The sequence below is a fragment of the Oryctolagus cuniculus genome, chromosome 15, assembly GCF_051225735.1.
Source record: "Oryctolagus cuniculus isolate XC-2025 breed Fujian yellow rabbit chromosome 15, ASM5122573v1, whole genome shotgun sequence".
Taxonomy (NCBI): domain Eukaryota; kingdom Metazoa; phylum Chordata; class Mammalia; order Lagomorpha; family Leporidae; genus Oryctolagus; species Oryctolagus cuniculus.
The window spans coordinates 29326151-29353965 of NC_142881.1; the positions used below are offsets into that span (position 1 = coordinate 29326151).

At 48.1% G+C, this 27815-nt stretch overlaps 1 protein-coding gene across 2 annotated transcripts; it reads left to right on the top strand.

The window, feature by feature from the left end:
* Positions 1–1873: 1873 nt before the first annotated feature.
* Positions 1874–27815, top strand: LOC100357419 (stearoyl-CoA desaturase). 2 transcript variants are annotated; one of them, XM_070057402.2, is made up of 6 exons: positions 1874–2317; positions 13777–14059; positions 17453–17583; positions 19344–19549; positions 20938–21170; positions 25216–27815. In XM_070057402.2, the coding sequence occupies exons 1-6, from the start codon at positions 2291–2293 to the stop codon at positions 25413–25415; spliced, it is 1080 nt and encodes a 359-aa protein (XP_069913503.1). In that variant the 5' UTR covers positions 1874–2290; the 3' UTR covers positions 25416–27815. The 2 variants fall into 2 exon arrangements, with proteins under 2 accessions (XP_069913503.1, XP_008268567.1); XM_008270345.5 differs by having other exon boundaries at positions 2154–2374.

Genomic DNA, 27815 nt, shown 5'->3' on the forward strand with positions numbered 1-27815 from the left:
TGATGAATGCCGCAGTATGAATGTGTACCCGCAACCCCACGTTCACTGGAAATCACTGCCTCCTGGGATGTATCTGCAAGTTGGCGCTTTACCAAGCGGTATCTGCAAGTCAGCCATGATGGATGAGTCCTCAAGAATGACATGTGCGTCACCAGTAAAAGACCTGAGAAAGATCTCGGGCCTTCCCCACGTGGACGCTCAGCGAAGACGGCCGTCCATGCAGCAGGAAAGGGGCCTTCACCAGACCCCAGGTCACCCTGAGCTATGACCCAGCACTTGCCAGCCTCCAGACCTGTGAGAGGTATGCTGCTGTTGCAAAGCCACGTGCTCATGGCAGTTTGTGCTAGCAGAGGAAACAGACTGAGGCAAAGAGGAAGGCCCGCCGTTGGTGACACAGTGACAGATGCACCACTGCAGAGACCCTGAGCAGCAGCCCAGGGAGGGCTCCTGGTCCACACGCTGAGCTCTTCTCTGCCATGACCAGACCCACTGTCCCTCTGAGAGCACTGCTCTCACACAGGGCTGCAGGGGCTGCCTGCTCCCTGGGCAGTGAGTTGGCCTCCCCCTAGGACCAGGGCCCATGGGGAGCTGCCTTGTCCTCCTCCTGGCAGTCCCAGGGGCCTCCCCTCCTTGAAGCCAACCCTCCTTGGCACAGAACTCCTTTCCTTCTCCTTTCCCCACTGAGGGGCTCCTGGGCAGAGTTTGGGGGACACCGGGCATGAAAGGGGACAGGCTGAATGCATGGCCTGCCTGGTTCCCAGCTCTGCTGGTGGGGCTCCCCCAGGCACAGATAAGATGAGGCATAAGGTCCGTGGGTCAGATCTCCTAGGGCACCTGGCGCACTAAGGTCCTGAGCAGGGTGAAGAGCTGGGCCTCCAGCATCACGTTTCTGGGCTCAGCCCAGCTCCACCACTGCCTGGCTGCTGTGAATGCGGGCAGGTTCTGAGATCTGCCCACAGCTTCTCTTTCCAGTGGGTTCAGGGAGAGCCCACCTCACAGAGTCACCGGGGGCTGCAACAATATCTCCCAAGACCTCCAGGCTCCTCTCATTCCACACCCAGTCTTCTCCCCTGTTGCTGGGCGGTCCGCGACTGGGCGTCCTGCCTGTCTCCAGGAAGAGGCGCCCAACATTCCCTGGACAAGCTGAAGGTGTTCCAACAAGTCCTGCACAGTTGTTGGGTGGCTCGGGGAGGCGCCCGCCCCACAGTGCCAGCGTATTGCGTACAGAAGCAAAGAGGCAGCGCAGGTCTCAGTGCCGGGCTTTGGAGGTGCGCCCGGCTCTCTGGGCTCTGAGGACCTTGTCACAGTGGTGGGCGGGCCCGAACCCCTTCCCCCAACCCCCACCCCAGCACCAAGTCCCCGAACTAGCTGTGGAGTGACGCTTAGTGGCAGCAGCCTATGGGCGAGCGTCTTTCCCCCAAGCGTATCTTCCCCAGCGCCTGGGGAATGGGAAGGCTGAATGGGAAGCAGGGAGCAATGGGCGCCTCGGCTCTTCCTGGGTACTTCCCGCGCACCTCCCCGACCCAACCATTCGAGGGGCCGCAAGGGTCCTGGGCTCTGACCCACCCCCATTGTAGAACTCTCCATCTTGCAAGAGAGAAAGCTTCCGAATGCCTCGGAAGCCGCGGGGTGCCGGGCTGAGTCCCAGCTGTCGGTCGGGTCGGTCGGTTGCTGGAAGGGGCCAAGAAGGAGAAAAGGAGGGGAGGGGGAGCGCGGCGCAGGCGGCGAGGGGGAACAGCAGATTGCGCGGAGCCAATGGCAACGGCGGCCGAGGTGGCACCAAATTCCCTTCGGCCAATGACGCGCCAGAGTGTACTGAAGCCTCATTAGCATTTCCCCAGGGGCAGAGGCTGGGGCAGGGGCCAGGGCCGTGGGTGATGGTGTCTGCAGCATCCCTAAGTCCTGTCTTGGTCGATGTCCGCCTCAGCTTTCTGTCTCCTCCCTTGTCCCGCCCTCACCTTCACGCGAGGCTGCCTGAGCCAGCCAGTTCTGTGCACCTTGACCCTTGTTGGCAGCTCATACAAGGTGTCTGAGGAAATCGCGACAGGGTCACCCACTGCCAGCTCTGGCCTTTAAATCCCCAGCGCAGGGAGATCCACCACAGCAGGGTTGGGCCCAGCCACCGCACCACCGCGCGTGCCAGGCAGAGAAGGGTTCCGAGTGCATTGCTGCGAATTGCTGCGCACGAGCGGGCTGCAGAACAGAAGTCTACTTCTGTCCTGACAGGGGTCCCGAACTCAGTTCTGCAGTCTCAGCCTTGGGAAAGTGAGCCCAGCACCTGAGAGCCAAGATGCCGGCCCACTTGCTGCAGGAGAAGGTGAGCTCCCAAGCGATGGCCCCGCACCCTGGCTGGGAGAGAGCCTCCAGCGGACTGGTAGGTGGAGGGCAGGACCCAGAGCTCCTGGAAGGACTGGGCCATCCTGTTTCAGTTGCAGATTTTGTACTTTGGGAACTTGATTCCCAACTGTTGTTTCTTAATCTGTTTTTAAAAAATTATGACAATTTTCCTTATAGATGGAATGGGCTCTTATTTCACTTAAGGGATAGAGTAACTTCCATTCCCCAAAAACAGAATAAAATCTTTGGCCAATAGCAAGACAGTGGGCTTTTTAAGCTTGGAACAAGAAAACAGAATAAGAACAATAATAATAATATAAAAGCTGACTGGCTAACAGATTACTTCAGGTTACTGTTTTTGTAGGAGTTAAAGCAGAAAGGACTTCCTTGTTACTGATTCAACAGACTGCAATCTACTGTTTCCAGGAGAAAAGTGCTCTGTTTGGGGATCTTTCTGCTTCCTTAAAATTCTGATTTGATTATGTGACATTTAAAGCATGTGTGCCTCCATTTTTGCTTGGTCAGATTTGTTGGAGCCTAATGCAGGAGAGCTCTGTCCAAAACAATGGTCTCCCATAATTGCTGCTTTATAGTCCCTTGCTCTGCTCCCGTCAGGCTCTCACTCAAGTGACACTGTGTCCAAAACTCAGGGCATTTGCACTACTCTCCGGTACTACCATTTTGGGCTTCCATTCTCAACATTCATAGGTTACAGTGTCCTCATGATCATGCATTTCTTTGAGCTCTTGCCATTTTAGCTAGAGACCATCTGACATTTCAACAGATGGCTGCATACAAACATTTGAAACTCTTCAGAGAAAAAAGTGCTCCAGAGAAACTACTATTATGCTTATAAAGAGGAGTCTGGAGCTCATTTATTAGCCAGGGTCACTATGAACCAAATCAGCTAAAATAGAACATATCAAAGAATGAGCCAGATGAGGAGGCTACCCACTGTAACCAAGCATCCTGTTTAATTTTTTGCAACCGAGTCTACAATACCTATGTGTTTATCTATTCGCAATAAGAAGTGACAGCAAGTGCAGACTCCTTTCTCTTCGAATAGCGTGTATTGATTCTATTATCTAGCACATCATGACTGGGTTTCATTAAAACAGGAGTGGGAACAAGTGGGTTTTGAAGTCTCACACTATAAAATGGACTACTAGTGCAAAGTGAACAACAGTTGCATTAGGGATGTTGCTAAAGGTAGCCACTGGGCGGATTAAAGGATCTATCTCTCAGGACGTGGAAAGACTTGAGTCTGACATGAATGATCCAACACTCCGTTATGTTGCCACAGCAGGTACTGATTACAGCACGGTCCTGGCAAATGAAAAGAGGTGGGCATAAGCAAGGAAAAATGAAGAGCATTAAGAGTCTTATTAAGATGGAGAATCTTACTGCAGTGTCTAGGGAAAAGCTAACCATAGCAGAAAGTCATTACCTTCTCATCCTGGTGCCATGGGTATTTTAGTGAACACTCTACATGGCTCACACATCAGGCACAAGGGCCGTCTGTTGACATTTACCTCAAGTTGTCCAGCACCACTTATAGCACTTCGGGACCAGAGCAGCTCTTGTTCTTAGTGATTTCATAGGAGAAAACTGGACTGGAGAATCCTAAAGAACAATGAACAATGCTGTAACAGACATACTATAGTTTTTCTTCAAAATGTCTTTCTTTTCTCTTCATTGGTTGCTCTACCAAAAAGACAGCCACACTCATCTGTTTACAAAATAAGTTTAGTCTCATCAAAGATGGCCTGATTATTTATATACAAGTGCAACAAGAATACTGCTTGACCACATAAGCTTTTTTAAAATTTTGCTTTGCTGGGGATTTTGATAGGAATCTCAAACGGGACTTCTGAAAACTTCTCAAGGCCAAGAAGTCCAATCAAGGCAGACTTCAGCCTTTGCCAGCACACACAGAGATTCAGTCTATAGATATCTGCAAATATGACATCCCAGTTTAAGCTTTAGTAACAAAACCAGTATTTCCAATTGTACCTGTTATAAAGAGCAGATACTTATTGAGCCTATGCAAATAACCATATTAAAATAAGTTGGTTAGTTTCTGAATTCTGAAGGGTTCAGGTATAGAGAAAAATATTTCCATTTTTTTCACAAAAGTTTCCTTTGCAATTGCTGTAAGCTATAGATAGTTTAAAAGAAAAAATTTTTCTTTAGTTTGAAAAATGAAACATTTAAAGGATTGGCAAAATTGAAATAAAAAGTCAAAAAACTATCCTAATCAGTTTATCCAGTAACATTTAATTAATCCTTGTTCTGCTTAATCTTGGTTAGGATTTTCATGAAGTTATCAGTTTCTTCATTAGGTTTCTGGAAATTCTTACCCAGTCCAATGGTTTATACACTTAAAGTTATCAGAAACCTATATTCCAGTCTTTTCCATGAATCTCCTTGAAGAAACAATTTTGAACTGTAGCTGATTGCAAACACTTTTGGAGAAGAATCAAAGAAACAACTATAGGTAATAAAACTTAGAATGGTCATACTTAAAAATTGGATAAGAAGTAGCAAAGAAGTTCGGTTATTTCTGTGACATGTGACTTTTTAAATTTAATAATAATTGAAATTATGACTTGTAACATATTAGATTTCTGGAAACCTCATACAAGTTTTAGAATACTTGTATCAATAACATATCTATAAATATAACTTTTTAAAAACATATTTATTTATTTATTTGAAAGAGTTCCACAGAGAGAGGAGAGGCAGAGAGAGAGAGAATGAGGTCTTCCATCCGTTGTTTCATACCACAATTGGCCACAACAGCCGGATCTGCACCCATCCAAAGCCAGGAGCCAGAAGCTTCTTCTGGGTTTCCTACACGGGCGCAAGGGCCCAAAGACTTGGGTCATCTTCCACTGCTTTCCCAGGCTACAGCAGAGAGCTGGATTGGAAGTGGAGTAGCCAGGACTTGAACCAGCGCTCATATGGGATGCCAGCACTGGAGGCGGCGGCTTTACCTGCTATGTCACAGCGCTGGCCTCATAAATATAAGTTAAAGAATACTTACTGTCACTTATTTGACAATGTTTCGCACATAATTTGAATATTCAATAAGCCAAAAATAGTTTAATATCTACCTATTGCAAGATGAGACATATCCTTCAAAGTTTTCCACAGACCCATCTGAAGAATTCCAAAAATTTAAGGTCTAAAAGTCCTAATTCAGAATTTGATTTTGAGAAGTTTTTCAAAGGTGTTGAAATAAAAAAATTTTAAATGACCCTGATTATCTATTTGGTCAAAATGACAATAAAAGTATTTAAAGGCAAATTCCAAAGGTGATGTAGGTTTGAATAAAAGCTTAACTCTTTCAATATTGAGACAACTCACTTTTCTTAAGTAATCAAGGACCTAAGAAGCACAAGAAATTCCTTTGATAATTCAGAATCTCTGTTTTTTAGGCCATTTACCTAAAAGATAAAGACAGACCTTTCCCCATATCTTATCAAGAGCACAATGAATTCTAGTTTTACCTCAGTGTGCTTTTGTTATTGATGTACAATCTTTTAAATAATGTAGAAATAATTCCCCTCCAATTTTAGACAGCTTGATCAAACATAAATTTCTTTTTCTACCTAAGCCCTCTACAATCTTCTTTTTTTTTATTTGACAGAGTTAGACAGTGAGAGAGACAGAGAGAAAGGTCTGCCTTCCGTTGGTTCACCCCCCAAATGGCCACTATGGCTGGAGCTATGCTGATCCGAGGCCAGGAGCCAGGTGCCTCCTCCTGGTTTCCCATTCGGGTGCAGGGGCCCAAGGACTTGGGCCATCCTCCACTGCCTTCCTGGGCCACAGCAGAGAGCTGGACTGGAAGAGGAGCAACCAGGACTGGAACCCAGTACCCATATGGGATGCTGGGGCCGCAGGCGGAGGATTAGCCAAGTGAGCCATGGCACCAGCCCCAAACTTCTTATAATCTTTCAGTTATTTGTCCTATACTTTTCCTCTTTCTCAAATTGGAATAGCCAGGTATTCAATTTAAGGACAAACATCACTGTTTTTCCCTTAATGAAATCACATATTTCACATAGGTTTCTCTTACCAAAACATGTCTTATTTTTCTTGCATACGGAGTTGTTTCCCTTATTATTTCTGGTTTATGATACTTTATATTAGTTAGAACATTTTATGCAATGTAACTTTATTTCTAGTGAAAACTATCAAGCATTGTAAATGTATTTTATCTGAGCACTTGTCATTTCATAATTTCTAAAGGCATGTGTTACCTTAATTTTTCATTTATAGTAACAGATCCAAATATATTTAGCTAATCTATACCTTTTAAAAACAAGATGCCAAGATACATATAAACTAATTGTTAGCATTTAATGTTTTATTATTTTAACTTGCTTAGAAATGACTCAGACATTTCATGGGTATCTATTACTAGACTTCACACATAACTTCAATATTCTTAGTTGCTGAAAAGGTATTTGAAACGATGAAAACTTCATTTTTGTAACTTTTATTTAGCAAATATAAATTTCCAAAGCACAGCTTATGGATCACAATGGCTTTTTCCTCCCCGTAACTTCCCTCCTGCCCGCAACCCTCCCAACTCCTGCTCCCTCTCCCATTCCATTCACATCAAGATTCATTTTCAATTCTCTTTATATACAGAAGATCAATTTAGTATATATTAAGTAAAGATTTCAACAGTTTGAACCCACACTAATTATAGCATTAATTTACATTGAACAACACATTAAGGACAGAGATCCTACATGAGGAGTAAGTGCACAGTGACTCCTGTTGTTGACGTAACAAATTGACACTCTTGTTTATGGTGTCAGTAATCTCCCTATGCTCTTGTCATGAGTTGCCAAGGCTATGGAAGCCTTTTGAGTTCACCAACTTCGATCTTATTTAGACAAGGTCACAGTCAAAGTGGAGGTTCACTCCTCCCTTTAGAGAAAGGTACCTCCTTCTTTGATGGCCCATTCTTTCTACTGGGATCTCGCAGAGATCTTTCATTTAGGTAGGGTGTTTTTTTTTTTTTTTTTTTTTTTTTTTGCCAGAGTGTCTTGGCTTTCCATGCCTAAAATACTCTCATGGGCTCTTCAGCCAGATCCAAATGGCTTAAGGGCTGTTTTCGAGGCCAGAGTGCTGTTTAGGACATCTGCCATTCTATAAGTCTTTCATCCTTCACCATTGTGTTTGAATTATTTGATGGAAATATTATTTGATGGAAATTATTTGATGGAAAACAAACCATCATCTTAGGCTCCTGCCATCGGATCAGTGCAATGCGCCGGCCACAGCGCGCCAGCCGTGGCGGCCATTGGAGGGTGAACCAACGGCAAAAGGAAGAACTTTCTCTCTGTGTCTCTCTCTCACTGTCCACTCTGCCTGTCAAAAAAAAAAAAAAAAGATTTTTCCAGAAAGTTCTGTCTTTTATTTTCTTATTTATTTATTTGAATGGGGGGGGATCTTATATGCTGGTTCACTCCCCAAATGCCCACAATAACAAGGGCTTGGCCAGACTGAAATTCTGCACTGAGCTGGGAACTCATTCCAAGTGTCCCATGAGGTGGCAGGGACCCAAATATTTGAATCATTACCTGCTGCCTCCCAGATTGCACATAAGCAAGAAGCTGGAATCGGAAGTGGAGCTGGGACTCAAACCCAGGCACTCTGATATGGTATTGTGGGTATCCCACATGAGGTCTCAACTGCTGCACCAAACACTCACTCGTTAGGTTATTTTTTGACAAATCAGGCAAGTGTCTGTGGGGAGCAACTCAGACTAGACTGTTACTGGAATTAAGACTTATTCTATGCATCTGCTCTCCCACAATATGATGCTGGGAGAGGAGCAAACAACTTGACAAGCTGCAGGAGCTGCTCCTGATTGGAGGAGAGCAGCGTGCTCAGCGTGTGGGTAGCAGAGTTGGGATTGGTGGAAGAGGACTATAAAGGAGGAGAGAGACAACATGCACGAGGAACATCTAAGGGGAACACGGGAACACCTGAGGAACATCTGAGCAGCCCCCGAGAGAGCCGGCAGGTGGTGTGCCGCTCCCCCGCGGAAGTGGGGAAAGTGGCAGGGGGACCTCTGTGGAAGGGTCGGTAGCCAACCCGGGAAGAACCAGCAGCAAACCCGGGGAGGGCCGAGCAGACAAAAGAACAGCGCAGGGTCCTGTGTTGTTCCTCCGCGAAGAGGGGGAGCGACAGTGTCGAAAATGCACAGAAACAAGGGAACCAAAGCTTAACATGGTGTCCCCCATCTTACTACTTGAACGACTGACATGCACTGAGTAACTATTTGCACTGTGTATTCTGCTCGTGGGTTGGAGCTATAGTTTTTTTTTTTTTATTTTTTTTTATTTTTTTTTATTTTTTTTTATTTTTTTTTTTTGACAGGCAGAGTGGACAGTGAGAGAGAGAGAGACAGAGAGAAAGGTCTTCCTTTTGCTGTTGGTTCACCCTCCAATGGCCGCCGCGGCCGGCGCGCTGCGGCCGGCGCACCGCGCTGATCCGATGGCAGGAGCCAGGAGCCAGGTGCTTTTCCTGGTCTCCCATGGGGTGCAGGGCCCAAGCACCTGGGCCATCCTCCACTGCACTCCCTGGCCACAGCAGAGGGCTGGCCTGGAAGAGGGGCAACCGGGACAGAATCCGGCGCCCCGACCGGGACTAGAACCCGGTGTGCCGGCGCCGCTAGGCGGAGGATTAGCCTAGTGAGCCGCGGCGCCGGCCCGGAGCTATAGTTTTATCAACTTAAATATTTATGAGATAACAACTTGTTTGACTAGTAAATCTAGGTTAAGAAATGTATGCTAGCATTATAATTAATGCTGACAACTCTAGAGACATTTCTATTTTTATCAAAAATTTTAAAACTAGCTTTATTTTCCAAAGATTATGTCAGATTACATGAACTAAATAAAAAGGCATTTAAGTTAGTTTCTGAGACTACTCATTTAAGTGTTTTAATTTCTGTAAGGCAGTTAAATGGAGCTCTTTTTGAATTTTGCCATTATCATCCAAGGTAGGAAAATGTCACATATACTTGACATATAATGTATGTGTATACAGACAAAAACACACAGGCAGAAGCAGAGCTGCAGTTTTCATTTGTCACTTTCCAAATAGTTTCCCTTCCCCTTTTAGCCTATCAATCTTTCAATTTCCTCTTCTATTTTCCTAAGCAATTATTACGAGGTCACTCTAAATTTGCATTTCCAATGTGTTGATGCTTTGGTGGAAAATGGAGTCTCAAAAGCATGGAAAAAGAATGCAAGTTTTCTTCACAAAAGAGATTAAGGCATGTTGCCTATTATCAGAGTTCAGCTTTCTAGAGGCTATGGTCTAAACCTCAGGTCCAAATGTTTCCAAAGCTCATCTGGGTAGACAAACGTTCATTTCTGCTAAAACTGAATCTGATGCCTTTCCTTCTAACTGCTCTTGGGGTTTCTCTCTGGAAAGTGGCTATAAACTCTAACCCTGCCCTTGCCAACCTATCAAGCTGGCTATTCCCTAGGAGAGGCGGGATCAAGAAAATTAGGAGCCAGTGAGAAACCGAGGCAGCTCAGAAATGATGCCACAGCAACACAAAAGCACAGAAATTCACTACACAACTTCACAAGATGGTACGCAGATGAGCCTCGCCAAACTGGTAGAATGCCTGCAAGTCTTGTGTTGGAGAACAATAGCTTTTCAGTTGAGCTTCTGTTTCTCACCTGAATGACTGAGATCAGGGCAGACAAGCATTTTCCATGCCTGCCTGGAATTAGCATGGATAATTCTGAAAAAGAACCATATCTCGAGTTGGGGCCTAATATTCATAAACACTTTATACAGCCATCCTTTTGACTTCAGATAAGGTAGTAAATAGACAAAAAAAAGTGAGGTTTTTTTTTTTTTTTTGAATCAGCTAGACCCTTAAACTTTTCATTTGCCTTTCATAGAGTCTTTTAAAGAGACAATGTTTTTTTGTTTGTTTGTTTGTTTATTTTTGACAGGCAGAGTGGACAGTGAGAGAGACAGAGAGAAAGGTCTTCCTTTATCGTTGGTTGACCCTCCAATGGCCGCCGCGGCCAGTATGCTGGGGCCAGCGCACCCCCCTAATCAGAAGCCAGGAGTCAGTGCTTCTCCTGGTCTACCACGTGGGTGCAGGGCCCAAGCACTTGAGCCATCCTCCACTGCACTCCTGGACCATAGTAGAGAGCTGAACTGGAAGAGGAGCAACCGGGACAGAATCCGGCACCCTGACTGGGACTAGAAACCAGGGTGCCAGCGCTGCAGGTGGAGGATTAGCCTATTGAGCCTTGGGGCCAGCCTTTTTTTGCATTTTTAAAGAAACTCCTGCATATCAATAGGTATCCATAGGTGAGTCTAATCCAAGATTCTTCACTTTGAAAAAATATTATTTCAGCGGCAGAGAGAGAGAGAGCGAGCGCCCATCTGCTGGTTCACTACCCAAATGCCTGCAATGGCTGAGGAGCTGAAGTTGGAAGCAGGAACACAATCCAGGTTTCCCACATGGTGGTAGGAACCCAATTACTTGAGCCATCACCTGCTGCCTTCCAGGGTCTAGACAAGCAGGAAGCTGGAGTCAGGAGCTGGAGATCGGCATCAAACCCAGGCATTCTGATGTGAGACAAGAATGTCCTAACTGCTAGGCCAAATGCAAGATCCTTCATTTTTAAATGCACTTCTTTGAATGCTCTACTGTTTTTGTGGGAATTTCCACAGACTAGGCATCATGACTCTGAATTATCATTAATAAGATTTCACCATGTTTACAAGTCTTTTTAGCTTCGGGCGCTAATGCTTCTATGTGTAAAAGCTTGGTTCAGCCAGAAGGTGGAGAACTCAATTCTTCAGAGATGAAGGATCCCATTTCACTTGAGCTCTTGTGTTTCTCAGAGCTGAGGTAAAAGCCCGAGAGGGAGAAGGCACGGGCTGAGTCGTGTGGTGCTTTCACAGTGCTCTGTCACCACACGGATGTTGTCAGGCCCTCTCACAGCACTCTTTTTTTATTTACATAAATGTATCTTTTATTCCAGTTTTTCCACAAACTCAGAACATTTTGTAAGTTTTTTGTTTGTTTGTTTGTTTGTATGTTTGAGAGGCAGAGAGAGAGAGACAGGGCTCCTATTTACCAGTTCACTCCCCAAAATCTGGCAATTCCCAGGGCTAGGCCAGTGCTACAGCCAAGAGCCAAGAGCCAAGAATGGTTCCCCACCCGGGTGGCAGGAATCCAATCACTGGAGCCATCATGCTGCCTCTCAGGGACTTGGATTGGCAGAAAGCTGGAGTCAGTAGCTGGAGCCAGGAATCAAACCCAGGAACTTGAGTATCTTAGCTGCTCGGTGAAATGCCTGCCCTGGCTCAGCAGTTGTCACTTTTCATGGCGTGTACTACACTGGCTCTTCAATGTTTGAACCATGCCCCCCAGCCAAGTGGCGGCTCTGAGACCTCTATGGCCAACTTAGCCAATGATTTTTCCCTTACTCAAATACACAGGAAAGAGCAACAAACAGGCTAGAACACAAATGCTCCTAGGGACTTATGAAAGCTGGGGTTCATACCCCCTGCAGTAAAGTAGGCCTCCTTCTCTAAAGTGCTGTTTTCCATGGTTTCAGTTACCTGTGGTCAACTGACTGCAGTCAAAAAAAAAAAAAAAAAAAAAGGGGGGGAAAATTCCAGAAATAAACAAGTCATAAGTTTCACATTGTCTGCCATTCTGAGTAGTGGTAAAAGATCTCACTGTGCGGGTCCCACCGACCTACACTCACCTTGTATCTGCCACCCACCTGAGCGGTTGTCAGAGTGTCCTGACGTGGCGGCACTGCATATGCGGTTTGCTGCTGTCTGTGGTTCCAGGCATCCCCTGTGCCCCTTCCTGCCGGTTCTTACCTGACTCAGAACCCGAGGCTTCCTTAGAGGATACTGTCACTGCCTGTCACGACTGCTGCTCTTGCCCAGAGCATCTTCAGCTCTGCGAAGCCCCACAGGCCAGATGTGCTCTCACTGTACCAACCAACCCTCGGCCCCCACTCCAAGGTCAGGGGCTTTTCCACAGCACAAACTAACTCTGGATTCAAAAGCGAAAAAAAAGGGGGGGGGGCAGGGCAGTGGCTCAGTGGGAAGAGCAGTCTACCTCGTGAGCACTTCCAGTCCTTGGGGCCTCTCCCATGCCCTTTAGGTTCATCTGCCCACTGCTAGGACTGTCAAGAGACAAAATGACCATTCGTTTAGAGACCTGACTGACTCTGACTTGTGATTGCTAAATTGGGCCCGCCTCTCTCCTACTGAGCAGAATGCAAGCCCTCTCTGGGAGAACACTGCATTTTGTGAGGTGGGAACAGGAAACAGAATAGAAAAAATAAAAAACCTAATTAGTTAACATCTGCTTATTTTCTGAAAGGGTTACAGCAGAGAGGACACTGGAATTTGCTGTTTTCAAAGAAAATGGGTCTGTTTGGGGATCTATCTGCTTCCTTGAGTTTTCCTTTGGATTACGTGGGCTTTGGCATCAGAAACTGCATTTTGGTGCAGTGTCCTCTGTCGGGGCCTAGTGCAGAACGCAGCCCAGTGAGTCTGGCCTACCAGCAGCCCCAACACTGTGGCTTTCCAAGTGCTGGGTGTTCTTCCAAGTGACTGGGGTGGGTTTTAGGCAGAACAGAACTCTCCAGAGAACTTGACTACCTTTGTTGAGTTGTGTTGCCTTCAATTGGTAGAAATGAGGATTGCTCTTTGGGGACTGGATTCCCCTATATTTGTTTCCTAGATTTTGTTCGGCGCCACGGCTCACTAGGCTAATCCTCCACCTGTGGCGCCGGCACACTGGGTTCTAGTCCTGGTCGGGGCTCCGGATTCTGTCCCAGTTGCTCCTCTTCCAGTCCAGCTCTGTGCTATGGCCCGGGAGGGCAGTGGAGGATGGCCCAAGTGCTTGGGCCCTGCACCCCATGGGAGACCAGGAGAAGTACCTGGCTCCTGGCTTCGGATCAGCGCGGTGCGCCGCCCACGGCAGCCATTGGAGGGTGAACCAACGGCAAAGGAAGACCTTTCTCTCTGTCTCTCTCTCTCACTGTCCACTCTGCCTGTCCAAAAAAAAAAAAAAAAAAAAAAAAAAAAAAAAGATTTTAAAGTCAAGAAAAACTTGGTTCTTGTGTGTTCACAAGGGTGCAAATGCTTCAACTCTCCTTCCTATCCCCTTCACCACTAGATTTCACCCCAACCCCCCTGCACAGTTCCTGGGAACCTGTGGCTCCTGCACGTGGACACAGCCCACCCTCCCCAACTGTGGGTGCTGGGCCAGGGTCTGAGCCTGCCCTCCCTTCCCTTCCCTTCTCTCTCCTCCTATCCCCCTCCCCTGCTGGATTAGAGTGAAGTGGACTCTGCTGCCTCCACTGTCTCCTGCTCTGACTCTCTTCCTCTTCCCCTCCTGGCCAGGTCTCTGGCTCCTACACCCCCACCACCACCGTCACCACACCCCACTCCAGGCTCCTGCAGAGTGGAGAGGGCAAGTTGGAGAAGACGCCCCTACCGGCGGAAGAAGACATCCGCCCTGAAATGAAAGATGACATCTACGACCCCAGCTACCAGGACGAGGAGGGCCCCAGGCCCAAGCTGGAGTTCGTCTGGAGGAACATCATCCTCATGGCTCTGCTGCACGTGGGAGCCCTGTACGGGATCACCCTGGTTCCCACCTGCAAGTTCCGCACCTGGCTCTGGGGTAAGCAGCGTCCCTGCCCTCCTGAGCCCGTGTCCAGGCTTCTCACTGCTCTCAAGTGAGGCAGGATCTTACATAGAACCCTGGCCTCTCCTGGCCCTGGTTTTGCCAGGCATTTCTCTATGGTTGCCTGAGAAGTTGACTAGATTGGGAATGAAGTCTAATGGAATTAAGGATGTGTGTTAGGGAGGAGGGTTGATTCTGGAAGTCCTTTAACTTGGGTTTTCAGGAGGGAGCCCTGAGACCATGTGCCACATGACTGAAGAGTGCCAGAGTCAGAGCTGTTCCTGAGAACTTTTTTTTTTTTAAAGATTTATTTATTTTTTACTTGAAAGTCAGAGTGACACAGAGAAAGAGGTCTTGTTCACTACCCAGTTGGATGCAACGGCTGGAACTGCGCCAATCGGAAGCCAGGAGCCAGGAGCTTCTTCTGGGTCTCCCACATGGGTGCAGGGGCCCAAGAACTTAGGCTATCTTCTACTACTTTCCCAGGCCATAGCAGAGAGCTGGATGGAAAGTGGAGCAGCCAGGACTCGAACCGGCATCCATATGAGGTGCTGGCACTTCAGGCCAGGGCGTTAACCTGTTATGCCACAGCGCCGGCCCCCCTGAGAACTTTAATGTTTGAATCATGTGCATGACTCCTGTCCCAGCCCTTTTGGCCAAAAGACAATCAGTACCCCTACCTAGGAGGACTGCGACCCTGGTGGGGACCAGGGTCTTTATGGTGTATAAGGAGCTCGCTCAGGGGATGGAGCAAGGGAACACTGATCAGGAAGACCCATTGAAGAGGAGGAACAGAAGGGTGGTATCCAAAGAACTGTTTCAATCTTATCCCTTGATCCTTTACTGCAGAGAAGGATGAAGAAAGCTCCTATGTTTATGGCACACAGATGTGTTGCTCTACTGTTCTATGCCAGTCTCCAAGGTGCCACATGTGCCAGTCAACAAACTGTGAGACTGAAGTAAGAAATATGTTTCACAGTCCACTCCCCATGCAGCCTGCTCCAGCCTCCCTCTCTTGATTCCATGAAAAGCCAAAGATGCAGCATCTTCTTTGCCCAGGCCTCCTTGGTCCAGGGTCCCAATCCTTGCTTGCCAGGCCAGGGCATCAAAGTCCTGAGTACCCCAAGCCTGAGGCTGCCACAATGAGGGAGACAAATTGCAACTTGTCCTTGGCCTGCCCTTAGCTCAGCTCTTCCAAAGATGCACACACATGTGGCTGTAGGGCCTGTGCCCTGGAACCACACATGTACTTTGCAGGAGGTTTCACCTCTGCCCCCAGAACCCTCCATCTGGAAGGGGCAGCAGGGACCTCTGTAGACCCAGGGATGCCAACTGTTGCTCTCTGAGGGGCGCTGAGCCAGGAGTCCCTCTCCAGAAGACAACCTTAAATTTCCCAGAGCAGCCTCAGGTTGGGGGCACTTTCTGACAGTATATCTGGAAGGATGGTTCTATGGAAGGGCAGGTAGGCCAGCTATTTGCTGCTTCCCTTAAGGACATTGTAGGTCTTCTACAGGTGGGGAGTTCCGGTCCCTTCAGCTTTGTCCCTCCAGGTGCCACAATGAGATCCCATTTCTCAGGTTACAGCTTTTGCTAGAACCAACTGGGGGGTGACAGTGCTTTTTTGGACTATGAGTGATGGATTCCTTAGGTTATATGGTGTCATCCCTATAGCAGAGGCAACCCAGTGGGAGAAGGTCAGGCCAGAAGGTCAGTTCATCTGCACAAAAGAAAAGGCTCTAGCGTGGAAGGTGAGAGGTACACCTGTTTTCTAGCTCCTCTGAGAAACAAGCAGAACTTCAGATGCAGCAGGGGGACTCCAAAGCAGGGAGAGGATTCCCCAGAGAGATTGGCTGCCTCTCTCCACCCCTTCTATCAAGTAGCTTTGCCACCTGTAAGCCCCTTCCATAGATGTTCAGTCCAGAGTTTGACCAGGCTGTCTCTGCTTGGTCAACCCAGCTTCTAGTACAGGGACGGAAAGCTATTAGTACCATTTTGGTGCCTGCCCATGTGTGCATGCTGTGCCTTTGAACAGAGAAACAGCACAGAGCTTGTACAGTGACTTGCGGGGGGTGGCTTAGCTCAGGGAATGGCGATCTTGGTATGTGAACGTCAAAACGCCTGAGTCTTGGGGAACAAGGAGGGAAGAGGAGGAAGGCCTGAAGTTTTAGCTTAGGCATCTTCTCTTCCCACCTTAAAGGTTTAGGTGCTTGGCCCCACCTTTTCTTGTTTCATTTCCAAGGAGAATGTTAAGTTACCTACTGGCTGTGATTCTAGCATTTCTCATGATTGAAGCTATTTTGAGAGCCTTCTCTTTCATTTTGGATCCTCTCAGAAGAGTCCAGGGTTAGGGCTGAAGATTCCTGGCAACAAAGGGCCAGAGGAGGAAATCCTTTAAACCCCTTCCTCACCAGCAACCCAATTCCCAGTTAGCGATTACATCCACCACCTCCTGAGACTGCAGACCTGGAGGAAGGCAAGGCAGGCAGGCAATGCTGGGGAGCCCCACTGACAGTCTCGAGCATCTCCCAGAACGTCCAGCTTAGCACTGCTCAGTGAGCGTCTGCTGACAGCAGGACTTGGCAAAGGAGAGACCCAGAAATGTGCACAGTCTTAAGAGTGGTGGATGAAACACTCGGACAGGAACTGCTTGTGGACAGAAAACCTACCTTTAGACTGTGGCTCCATTCCTTATTAGCCATGTGACCATAAATAAACACTTAACCTCTCTGACCATTTATTTCTTCCACTGCCCAGTGAGGATATTAATACGAGCTACCCCATTCAAGGTGTGCAGTGAACTAAGGAATATTCCTTGGCAAAGCTGAAGACTGTACACAAATATAACCTCTATGCACGACTGATTTTTTTTTCCTAATATGGCCACACTGCTTGCTAAAACACTGAAATGCTTTTGTACCATTTGGTAAATAGCAGGGCTTCCCCAATTTCTGAGTCCAGTTTGTTCTGGCTCTTTTGTTAACTACCCTCTCATATGGCCTAAGCTCCACAGGAGTTGTCTGTGGCCTGATACCATATAAACCAGATGAAGGTCAAGGCCAGTAAGCCCTGGAATGATGTCCCTGCAGACAGACTGTGCTGGGTGGCTGAGTGGGGGATGGGGACAGTTCTATTCTCTCTCCTGCCTTTCCGACTCCTCAGTTCCTGTGACTTCTTAGCTTTGTCTCTAGCCCTAGGTAGAGAGGTTGGAGAGTGATAGCACTTTTCAAATGGTAAAAAACTAAAGGGCCTCAAGAGAATAAGGTGTCCCTGGAGTTTAGGGGAAAGCAGATCCTTATGTGAAGCCAAAGGAAGACAGTCTGGCATCAGAGCAGTGTCCTGGGTCTGGGACTTGCGCCAGCTGGTGACACCCCCACTCTCTTCTTCTGGCAGCATTTAGCTACTATGTGATTAGTGTTGTGGGCATCACAGCAGGAGCGCATCGCCTGTGGAGCCACCGGTCTTACAAAGCTCGGCTGCCCCTGCGCTTCTTCCTCATCATTGCCAACACCATGGCCTTCCAGGTAAGGAGCTGGCGCTGCTCAGCCCTTGCTTCTCCACCCTCTCGATGGCCTGGGAGCAGAATGGAGGGATGGGCACCTGGAGAGGAGCCACAATTTCAGCCGTGGCACTTTGCTCTCCCCTGTTTCCCTTCAAGTGCAGACTCAGTCCTGAAGTCCACAAAGCATGTGGACTGCTCTGAGTCGCTGCCCAAGGAAATGGAAGATCAGCAGGACACACTCCATGTACAGGGTTGGTGCTGTCTTGCAGTCTGTATGTTTTGGTCCTTTATCATAAAGGGCCAAGGGGCATCAGCCAGTGACTGACCCCGGATCCTGGGCAGAGAGTGGATAGTAAACATTCACTCTTTTTATTTTATTTTTTTTTTTTGACAGGCAGAGATGGACAGTGAGAGAGAGAGACAGAGACAAAGGTCTTCCTTCTACTGGTTTGCTCACCAAATGGTAGCTATGGCCGTGCGCCGCGCCGATCCGAAGCCAGGAGCTTCCTCCTGATCTCCCATGCGGGTGCAGGGGCCCAAGCACTTGGGCCATCCTCCACTGCCTTCCCAGGCCACAGCAGAGAGCTGGACTGGAAGAAGAGCAACTGGGACTAGAACCCGGTGCCCACCTGGGATGCCGGTGCCACAGGCAGAGGATTAACCAAGTGAGCCACGGCGCCGCCCCAACATTCACTCATTAAAGTGAATATCTTGGGATATCAACACCATGGGATTGATGCTGATATTTCACATACATGTGAACTCTCTTGTTTTCTGCTAAAAAGAGTCAACAGTTTTTAGTACTATGTGCCTGGCACAAGGCTGAGCAGCTGACACAGATTAACTCATGTATCACAACAATCACAGGAGGTAGAGAGGGTGATTTTCCCTGTCTTACAGATGAAGGACTTCAGTCAGGGAGAGGCTACATAGATCAAGGTTGAGGCTCTATCATGGGCTGCCATTCTGGCTAAGTCAGATACTAAGATTTGCCGAAATAAAAAGTTTGTCATTGAGACAGAAGGAAGGGAATTAGGAACAAGGAACTTTCACAACTGTTAAGACGCAACAATGGACAGAGTAGGAGTGGTATAGAGCTTGTCATGGAGGAAAGCAAAGGAAACCAAGGTAGCCCTCTTCATGATGAAAAAGCCCACTTACTTAACATATCTGCATAGTAATCTCTGCCAGGGCTGTGATGTTGTCCTTGGGAGCAAAGGAAAGGAAGAGAGAGATTAGTACCTTCTTTAAGGGATGTGGGAAGAGTCCCAGAGAAGCCCAGAGGTTCTTGGGCAATGTGGTCACGACCATGATTTACATGCCAGCCTTGGCACTGGGCTGTCTGAGCTGTCTCTTGCCACCAAATTGGAACTCCCTGCAGTTCTATCCACTGACCAGGACCCTAGCACCACAAGGCAGCCTGCCTTGTATCCTCCAGGCCCCGGGATCAGGTGGTCCCTGAGGACCTCTTCCAACCTTCCCTGCTTGCGGAAGTACAGTGTTCATTCCTAGTGAAACCATCTGGGCTTTGCGTGCTTCACCTCGATTCTACCCACCAGGTCACCTGCAGGGGGCACAGGCACAGCCACGTGGTCCCGGGCGCGTGAGTGGCCCTTCCTCTTCAGCCTCAGTGGCAGGGGTGGGGCAGAGGGGAGGTGGTGCCAGGACTCCTCAGGGGCCCAGACTCCTGGGTGTTGTGAGCTGCGTCTGGAAGACACCTCTGCCGACAGTTCTCCTGAGAGGACGTCCGCTCAGGCTGCATCCCTTTCTCTGTCCCTCCAGAACGATGTGTTTGAATGGGCCCGAGACCACCGTGCCCACCACAAGTTCTCAGAAACCGACGCGGATCCTCACAATTCCCGCCGTGGCTTTTTCTTCTCGCACGTGGGCTGGCTGCTTGTGCGCAAACACCCTGCAGTCAAGCAGAAGGGCGCTCTGCTGGACTTGTCAGACCTCAAAGCCGAGAAACTGGTGATGTTCCAGAGGCGGTGAGTGAGGGGCGATGGAGCTGGGGATGTGCTCCCGGCCCCTGGAGCGTGGGGACCCCAGTTTTTCTCCAAGGGCTTGCAAGTTCAAAATCACCATTTTTAAACCCCAAACGTTAACATCCCACAGGCCCACCACCATAAACTATGGTACTGGCTCTTCCTCTCTGAGCTACCTTAATTAAACCAACTGAGTACAAGAATTCATTGACGTGGACACATTAATGACCCAAAAATGCATGTAGCTGAGTCCTCACCTTCAAGGAGTTTGTAGTCTAGGAGGGCTGGAGTGGTAAGCCGAGGTCCAAATAGCCATGGGCGCAAGGCAGAACAGTTTCTGAACCACCAGCGGCACAGAAGACGGAGAGGTGGCTTGGCGAGAACTCCAAGGGTTTATGAAGGAAGCAGGATGAGAATGCACTGGGGGACAGGGATGTTCACTAGCGTGTGTGCACAGGGACAGTGCACACAGAAAGAGGACAATGAGCTGCAGCACCCAGGTGTCCCAGCCACGGGTGCTCCTGCTTGGAGGACAGGGGGTGACAGAACCCACACTGCAGACAGACTGTGTCCCTCTTACTGGGTCCTAAAGGCAGACCTGGGCTGTGACTCAGGGCGCAACAGGAAAGCACTGACAGGTCTGAGCACAGAGCGGCAGCGTGAGGTCTGCTTCAGAAGGGCCACTCTCAGGACAGGGGCCAGAAACCAAGGACCAGAGAGGAGAGGCAGGGACAGCAGTTAGGGGGTCAGGGGATCCACGCTGGGGAAGCAGGGGCAGGACTGGGAAGGGCGTGATGCAGTGAGGATGTGACTGCTGAAGGAGGCAGGGAATCACTCTGCCGAGTGGCAGAGGCCGGGTCCCCAGGGAGAAGGAAGAGTGGGATAGGCATCCAGATGGACACACAGGTGTTCAGGGCCACTCAGTGCCTCTCTGGGGGCAAAGAAGAGCAGAGAATTAGAGGGCGGTCACAGGAGATGGAGGCACGACTCCAAACAGGGACGTGTGCCAAAGAGCTCGATGGGCAAGAGCAAGGAGCCCAAAGGCAGATGGGCATGGGCCCAGGCTGGGGATCTCTGATCCAGAATTGGGGTTTGGATCTCAGCTGTGAACCTACCACCAGGGCCTTGTGTGCAGAGGAAAGAGGCTGTGGACTAGAGCCAGGAGGCAGGCATTCCAATCTGTGCCGTGCTGGTTCCCAGTGACCTCAGAGAAGTCCCATACCCTCCTCATCTCCCCATCCACAAAGTGAGGGCCTATCATGGCATGCCCAACAGATGCGCACCCTGTCTCACAGCAAGGGAGAAGAGGTGGCCCAGCCCAGGGAGCATGGACAGCAGGGGCAGGTCTGGATCCCCTGTGCCCCGGCTCAGCCTGTGATCTCCCCACGCAGGTACTACAAACCCGCCGTCCTGCTGATGTGCTTCATCCTGCCCACGCTCGTGCCCTGGTATTTCTGGGGTGAAACTTTTCGACACAGCTTGTACGTGGCCACTCTTCTGCGTTATGCTGTAGTGCTCAATGCCACCTGGCTGATAAATAGTGTTGCCCACATGTATGGATATCGCCCATATGACAAGAACATTGATCCCCGAGAGAATGTACTGGTTTCTCTGGGAGCTGTGGGTAAGTCAGCAGTCTATAGCAAGACCACGTCTAGTGGTCTGCTGCTTATAGTATTAGTCTTTGAACCAGAAATACAAAAGTGCATCAAAAAAAGTTCATGGGATAAAGGGGAACTTGTGTTCAGCCTAGTGGTTAAATGTGTGTGTCTCACATTTGAGTACCAAGGTGGAATTCCTGGTTCTGGTTCTTGATCCCACTTCCTGCTAATGTAGATCCTGGGAAACAGCAGTGATGGTCAATAATTGGTCTCTTGACCCCTTTTGGGAAATCTGTATGAGTTTCTGGCTGTGGACTTTAGCCCTGGCCCAGCCTGGGCCATTGTCGGTTTCTGAGGAGTGAACCAGTGGTTGGGAGCTCTATTTCTCTTTATCTCTTGTCTTTTTGTATGTCTACATGTAAAATAAATAATAAAAATTATTTTTAAAAAGCTCATGGAAATACAATTAAAAGAGTTCATGGTGGTGCAAAAAATTTTGAAGTCCATATGGAATTTTTTCATAATATGATTTTTGTAAACTTTCTAAACATCCCTTATATATACCAATTTAAAAAATTTGTACCCAAATCTCTTTTTCATTTTTCCATGAACTTTTTGAAGTCCTTTCATACCAGTACCATGTTTTTATGACCACTTTGTATCTCTTTTTCTAGTATAAAAATTGTGGGGAACATATTGGAAGTCCTTTATGAGAGTCAGGAAGCAAGTCTCATGTGGCAAGGAGCTGGCGAAAGCTGAACTGCTTTTGATTCCAGTCTCTAAAGCAATCTACGTGCTACGCATGATGAATCCCTTGGAGTTTCTTCTTCCAGTCACCTCTGAGTGGCACTGCAGGCTTTCTGGTTCAGGGGATGCATAAACTAGAGCAGTAGTGTCACCACCATGGCTGGAAGTGGCTGAAAGCTGAGTAGTTTCTATTGAAACATGTTGAACAAAATGTAGAATAACCACAATTAAGTTTGATATACTTCAGGTGTGCCTCTGCAACAGGCATTCTTTATCTCCTCACTGTGTTCAGGTGTGCCATGCCTGTAAGTGGCACTCATACCCTGTTGTTTGGTGAACAAAGGGAATCTTGGCGGCCCTTTCCTACCACTTCCCATCTTGTCCCCTCTTGTCCTTTCTCTCTCTCTCTTCTAGCTGTATGCTATGCTAGAAACTCCCATTCCCCCCAGACTGCTAGGGAATCCCTGATAAAGCAGTTAGTTTGACCATAATTCCTGCTTACTGATCTACTTTTGGCTATTCCTGAACTTCTCTCTGTAATTCTACTCCAAACTGCCAGGAAATAAGACAACAGGGTTCTACCAGCTTTTTTTTTTTTTTTTTTTTTCTGTCCCTCTTTTGAACTGGATACAGATTTTGACTGAGGCTTCAAATTAGATTTCTGTAAGCACAATCAGTGAACTCTTCTCACCACTGGTCAGAAGTGTTGGTCATCCAGCAACACCCAGGCAAGCACACTGCTTGCATATTAATGTACAACAAGCTCAGGTTCAGGTTCTCTCACAACAACATGTTTTTTTTTTTTTTTTTTTTTTTTTTTTTTTTTTGACAGGCAGAGTGGACAGTGAGAGAGAGAGAGACAGAGAGAAAGGTCTTCCTTTGCCGTTGGTTCACTCTCCAATGGCCGCCGCGGCCGGCCCACTGCGGCTGGCGCACCCCGCTGATCCGATGGCAGGAGCCAGGAGCCAGGTGCTTTTCCTGGTCTCCCATGGGGTGCAGGGCCCAAGCACCTGGGCCATCCTCCACTGTACTCCCTGGCCACAGCAGAGAGCTGGCCTGGAAGAGAGGCAATCGGGACAGAATCCGGCGCACCGACCAGGACTAGAACCCAGTGTGCCGGCGCCGCTAGGCGGAGGATTAGCCTAGTGAGCCGTGGCGCTGGCCACAACAACATGTTTGATAACATGTCCCCAAGCAGGCAATCATTTCTGCAGCTGAAGACACTAGCTGGGTGTCCTGTAATTCAATTCATTTCTGACACTACCTACCTGGAGACAGCATCAGATTTCCACAGCTGAGGGCTCAGTCTACAAGACTGCCCCCACTTCAGACTTCTGACAAGTCCAGGCCTCTAGCTGATTAACTGGCTACAAAGAGGGGTCTCATGAGTCCCTCCTTGGGCTCAATTAATTTGCCAGAGCAGTCTGTTATCAAGATACTTCAGAGGAAACCAAAAGCAGCCACGTGAAGAGATATATAGGGAGAGGTCTGGAAGAGTCGCATGTGCTCATCTTTATTCCACCCACTGACCCTCCTCTGTTTTCTCTCTGCATCTGCATCTGACTGATATCTCTGGGCCAGGTGAGTGCTCACTGAGAGCCTTGCTGCTGTCAGCACCCTTAGCCTTGGGCTTGCCCACCCTCTCCCCAGCTCCCACTGGGGGTGAGCAGCGTCACACAGGAAGCACACACCTTGAGATGCCCTGGGTGGGGTCACTGCCTTTGCAGGACAGGCTGTATTGCTGGCCATCGGTGTCATTCCCTCTCTATCTGCAGTGTGTTTATCTGCACAAGGCCCAACAGCCGCTCTGTTGGCTTCCCTTTACCCTGGCCTGACAAGGGTCAGGGTGCCCTTGTTGGACGCAGCTCAGAAAGAGGGGTCCTGGCAGGAGTCGGCAACCTCTCTCTGCAGAGACTCCACAGCTTTACCTACTACAGGAATTGTCCTCAGTCCAGAGTTTCTTTTTCTCTGTCTGTCCATGTGAAACTCTTGTCCCGAGAATTCTCAGCATCTCGGAGGTCAGAGGGAATATTTCAGCAATTTGTTTCTTCTTTCCAAAGAGAATGTCTATCTTATCAGCACCACCCCCAGCCCAGTCAAAGCTGGAAGAATGAGAAGGCAGAGCGGCCCACTCTGCGCCAGCAGAGGCTGAGGAAACCGCAGCCCTGGGCTGGCCTCCTGTCCTCTATGTTTGGCCACTGCCTCCTGTTCCATTGGAAGCTCCCACCCTTATGGTGGTGCCGCTGCCATGGGGAAGGCGGGTCCTCTGCTCACTTGTAACAGCAGAGCCCAAGTTCCTCATTCTGGACTCTCCCCTCTGCACCCCAGCACACGTACACACACAGCCTTTCAGGCCTTGGGTCAATGCTTCCTGAAGCTCTGGAGGTTGCTAACCGACATTGCATTCTCAGCAGTAGTCCCTTCTCTGTAGTTGACTCATCTTCCAAGAAAAACTGCCAGTCTCCCTCCAATGGAAGTTCTCAGATAAGCAGAGGTGACAAGAACTTCATAAATTCTTTTTTTTTTAATTATTTGTTTTAAAATCAGATTTATAGAGAAAGGGAGAAGAGATGAGAGATTTTACATCCACTGATTCACTTCCCAGATGGCTGCAATGGGACTGGGCCAGGATGACGCCAGGAGCCAGGAGCTTCTTCCAGGTCTCCCATGTTGGGTATCAAGGTCCCAAGCACTTGGGCCAGCCCTCCAATGTTTTTCCCAGACCATCAGCAGGAAGCTGGATTGGAAGTGGAGCAGGGGCATAGTGGGTGGCATCCCATGTGCGTGTTAGTTTGAGTCCCATCTGTTCCACTTCTGCTATGGCTAGGGAAAGCAGTGGAAGATGGGCCAAATCCTTGGGCCCCTGTACCCACGTGGGAGACCTGGAAGAAGCTCCTGGCTCCTGGCTTTGGATTGGCACAGCTTTGGACATTGTGGCCATCTGAGGGAGTGAACCAGCAGATTGAAGACCTCTCTCTCTGCCTCTCTGTTAACTCTTTTAAATAAACAAATAGATCTTAAAAAAAAAAAAAAAAAGGAAGTGGAGCAACAGGGACATGAACTGGTGCCCATATGGGATGCAAGCATCACAGGCAGTGGCTTCACCCACTATGTCACAACACCAACCCCATCAGTTATTTCTTTAAGGTGCCTCTGAAGGGATTTGTTCGGTACAGAGTAGAAGACATTGGATCCACCCCTCCTTTACATAACAGGGCATTTCTCTTGGGTTCAGGTATCCTACTAGGAAGCTGGTGTGCAAAGACAGGAAGACAGGAATCTACTCAAGCTCCATGACATTTCTCTTTGCTTTTGTTGCAGGTGAGGGCTTCCACAACTACCACCACTCCTTTCCCTACGACTACTCTGCCAGTGAGTATCGCTGGCACGTCAACTTCACCACATTCTTCATCGACTGCATGGCTGCCCTGGGGCTGGCTTATGACCGGAAGAGAGCATCCAAGGCCACCATCTTGGCCAGGATGAAAAGGACTGGAGATGGAAGCCACAAGAGTGGCTGAATTTTCATTTCCTCAGCTTTGTTTTCCAAAAGCCAACTTGGCAGAGTTTTGATGACCTGTTTATTAATTACTGGATAATGCTCCCAGGATCCTTAAGATGATGACCTTAACATATTCCAGTACAATATTCTTTCAAAATGCAAAAGTTTTAAAAGACGACAACTACACCATTTTTATGCTAAGCTTATACTCTTATGTCTCATCTTCTCTCTCTTCTATTTACATTATTCTTTACTTTGTTCCTGTCACCTTCCTTTCTCTTCTCCCTAATTGCTTCCCAGGAAGCAAATGGTCAGTCACTGGTTGGTGTCCACCTTTCAAAGTCTACAACCTTTCCAGAGTCTAAATGTAATGGTCTTTGCCCAAGTTCCTAATTTACTTGAGCTGTCTCAGCTTATATACAGGCAGCTAGAGCTAAAGATACAACAAAATCTCCTGCAAATTCCCATGTTAATTATCTTCAGTTGGGCTTTGCTAGATGGAATCAAAAAATAATGTTGTTGGACAGGAATTTCTGATTCAGGTAAATTTTCACCAGAGAAGTTAGCTCTCATGGCATGAGTGTAAGTAAGGATGGAGTCGGGTGGGAAACCAGGCAACAGGAAGGTTGTGCTATGATGAGACTCATAGATACCTAATTAGGGAGGGCTGAGGACCCTTCCACACAACATAGGACCTCTCCCTGTTGACTCTGAGTGGAGAGTGGCCATGAAGACTGGTTGTTCCCTTATCCAAGATGGCTACAGTCTTTAGAAAAATTTAAAATTTAGTAGGCACAGTGGAGTGAAGCATAAAGAGAAATGTATATATTTTTGCCTAGAACACGGAATTATTTTTTAAGGGTATTTTTCTCTGAAAGGAATGTTGGAATAACCATAAAGCGGGAAGAATTTGGTGGGTTGTCTGTGCTTCCTCCACCCCTGCCTCGCTTCTGGGCATGAGATGGAGAAGTTGATGATCAGGGTCTACAAGCAGCTCCTAAGACAACTTTCCAAAGGAAGGTTTCTGAAATCACATGGCCAGGGATCAGGAGATTACTATAAGTGAGTTATTGGATGTTGTGATGAAATAAGTTCAATGGTAGATCCATTCATTAGTATCAATTTCTCTTTGGAATGGGTAAACACTAGAAGGCTGTTCTTCATTGTATTGGACACCTTCACTCATTCTTCACTCTGTTAAGCCCTAACCTAAACTATAGCCCTTGCTAGGGAATGAGGTAGGAATCTATTACCCATGCCAATTCTTGATTCCAGGCTCTTGTCCATCCTGTTTTCCCTACTACTTCTGTCTCTTCCTTGACATCATCTCTGTGGCCAGGCAGCCTCCTTGCGTGTGTTCAGAGGCAGTGACAACTGCTGTCCAGGCAACTCCTCCTGCAGACACAATGCTTAGGGACCCCGGACCTCTGTTTCTCTTTAGCAAGAACAGCTGCTCCACTTTTCTGTGCCTCTAGAGGCCTTGTACCTCCTCTCTCTGCCACACTGATGGCTCTGGACAAGGCTGGCAAAGCCTCCCAGAACTATCCCTGACTCTGAGAGGCTCGCTCTCAAGATACACAGCCAAGCCAAATGCTCATGCTGTTCCAATGAACCTGCCATGGAGCCAAGGAGGGTTTGTGTCTGGTCAGAGCAGAGAGCACGTTGAGTGCCCCCTGTTTGCTCAGTCAGGTGGCCCCACTGAGCAGGGCTCCCAGCTGACAGAGCAATGCTTGTAGAAGGAGGAGGATGCCTAGTCCTTGCTAGGAAGCACAAGCAGCAAGGCCCAGTTCCCAAGTGCCTCATTTTCAAGGGAGACCCTGATCCTGGAGCAGGCTATGCTGCACAGCTTTGGCTGACACATGGGGGCAGAGATGCCATGAACTTTGTGGTGGAATCCAGTCCCTGTTCAGCAAATTAACCAGTATTCCCTATGACCCAGCCTAGGGCAGACAATAGTATAGAAGAGTCTGGACAAAAACACAACCTTAGTGTTTGAGATCCTTGGACTCCTGTCCTAGTCCCTTGGTCATCAATGCAGAAGCTAGGCTTTGCTCTATTAAGATTGAAAGTGTACCACACCACATGCTGTGTCCACTGTTAAGCCCCATGGTGGGGGGAGGAGAGCCTTTCTTCTTGGATTAATTTGATGGAGGCTACAGGGAACAGCCTGGATGAGGGGCATCCTGGTCTTCAGAGGTGTTCACCTCAGAAGAGAATCCAATGGAAGATCTCTGTCATTTGCTGACCTGTGTGCCTAATCCCGGAAAAAGTCAATGGGGTAGTTTAATTCTCCAGGTTATCAGATGCCTGCTTTATAATATTATAGTACATCAGAAAGTTCATGGAAAATGAATATTAGGGAAAATTATGCATGGATATCAATTTTTTGCACCAAAATAAAGTTACCCTTTTTATTCCA

Bases quoted from the DNA above. Each gene is read 5' to 3' on its own strand.
- LOC100357419 (XM_008270345.5), top strand. From the start codon at position 2,291: ATGCCGGCCCACTTGCTGCAGGAGAAGGTGAGCTCCCAAGCGATGGCC. The intron at 2,375-13,776 runs GTAGGTGGAGGG...CCTCCTGGCCAG, and splicing joins AGAGAGCCTCCAGCGGACTG to GTCTCTGGCTCCTACACCCC. The intron at 19,550-20,937 runs GTGAGTGAGGGG...CTCCCCACGCAG, and splicing joins CTGGTGATGTTCCAGAGGCG to GTACTACAAACCCGCCGTCC.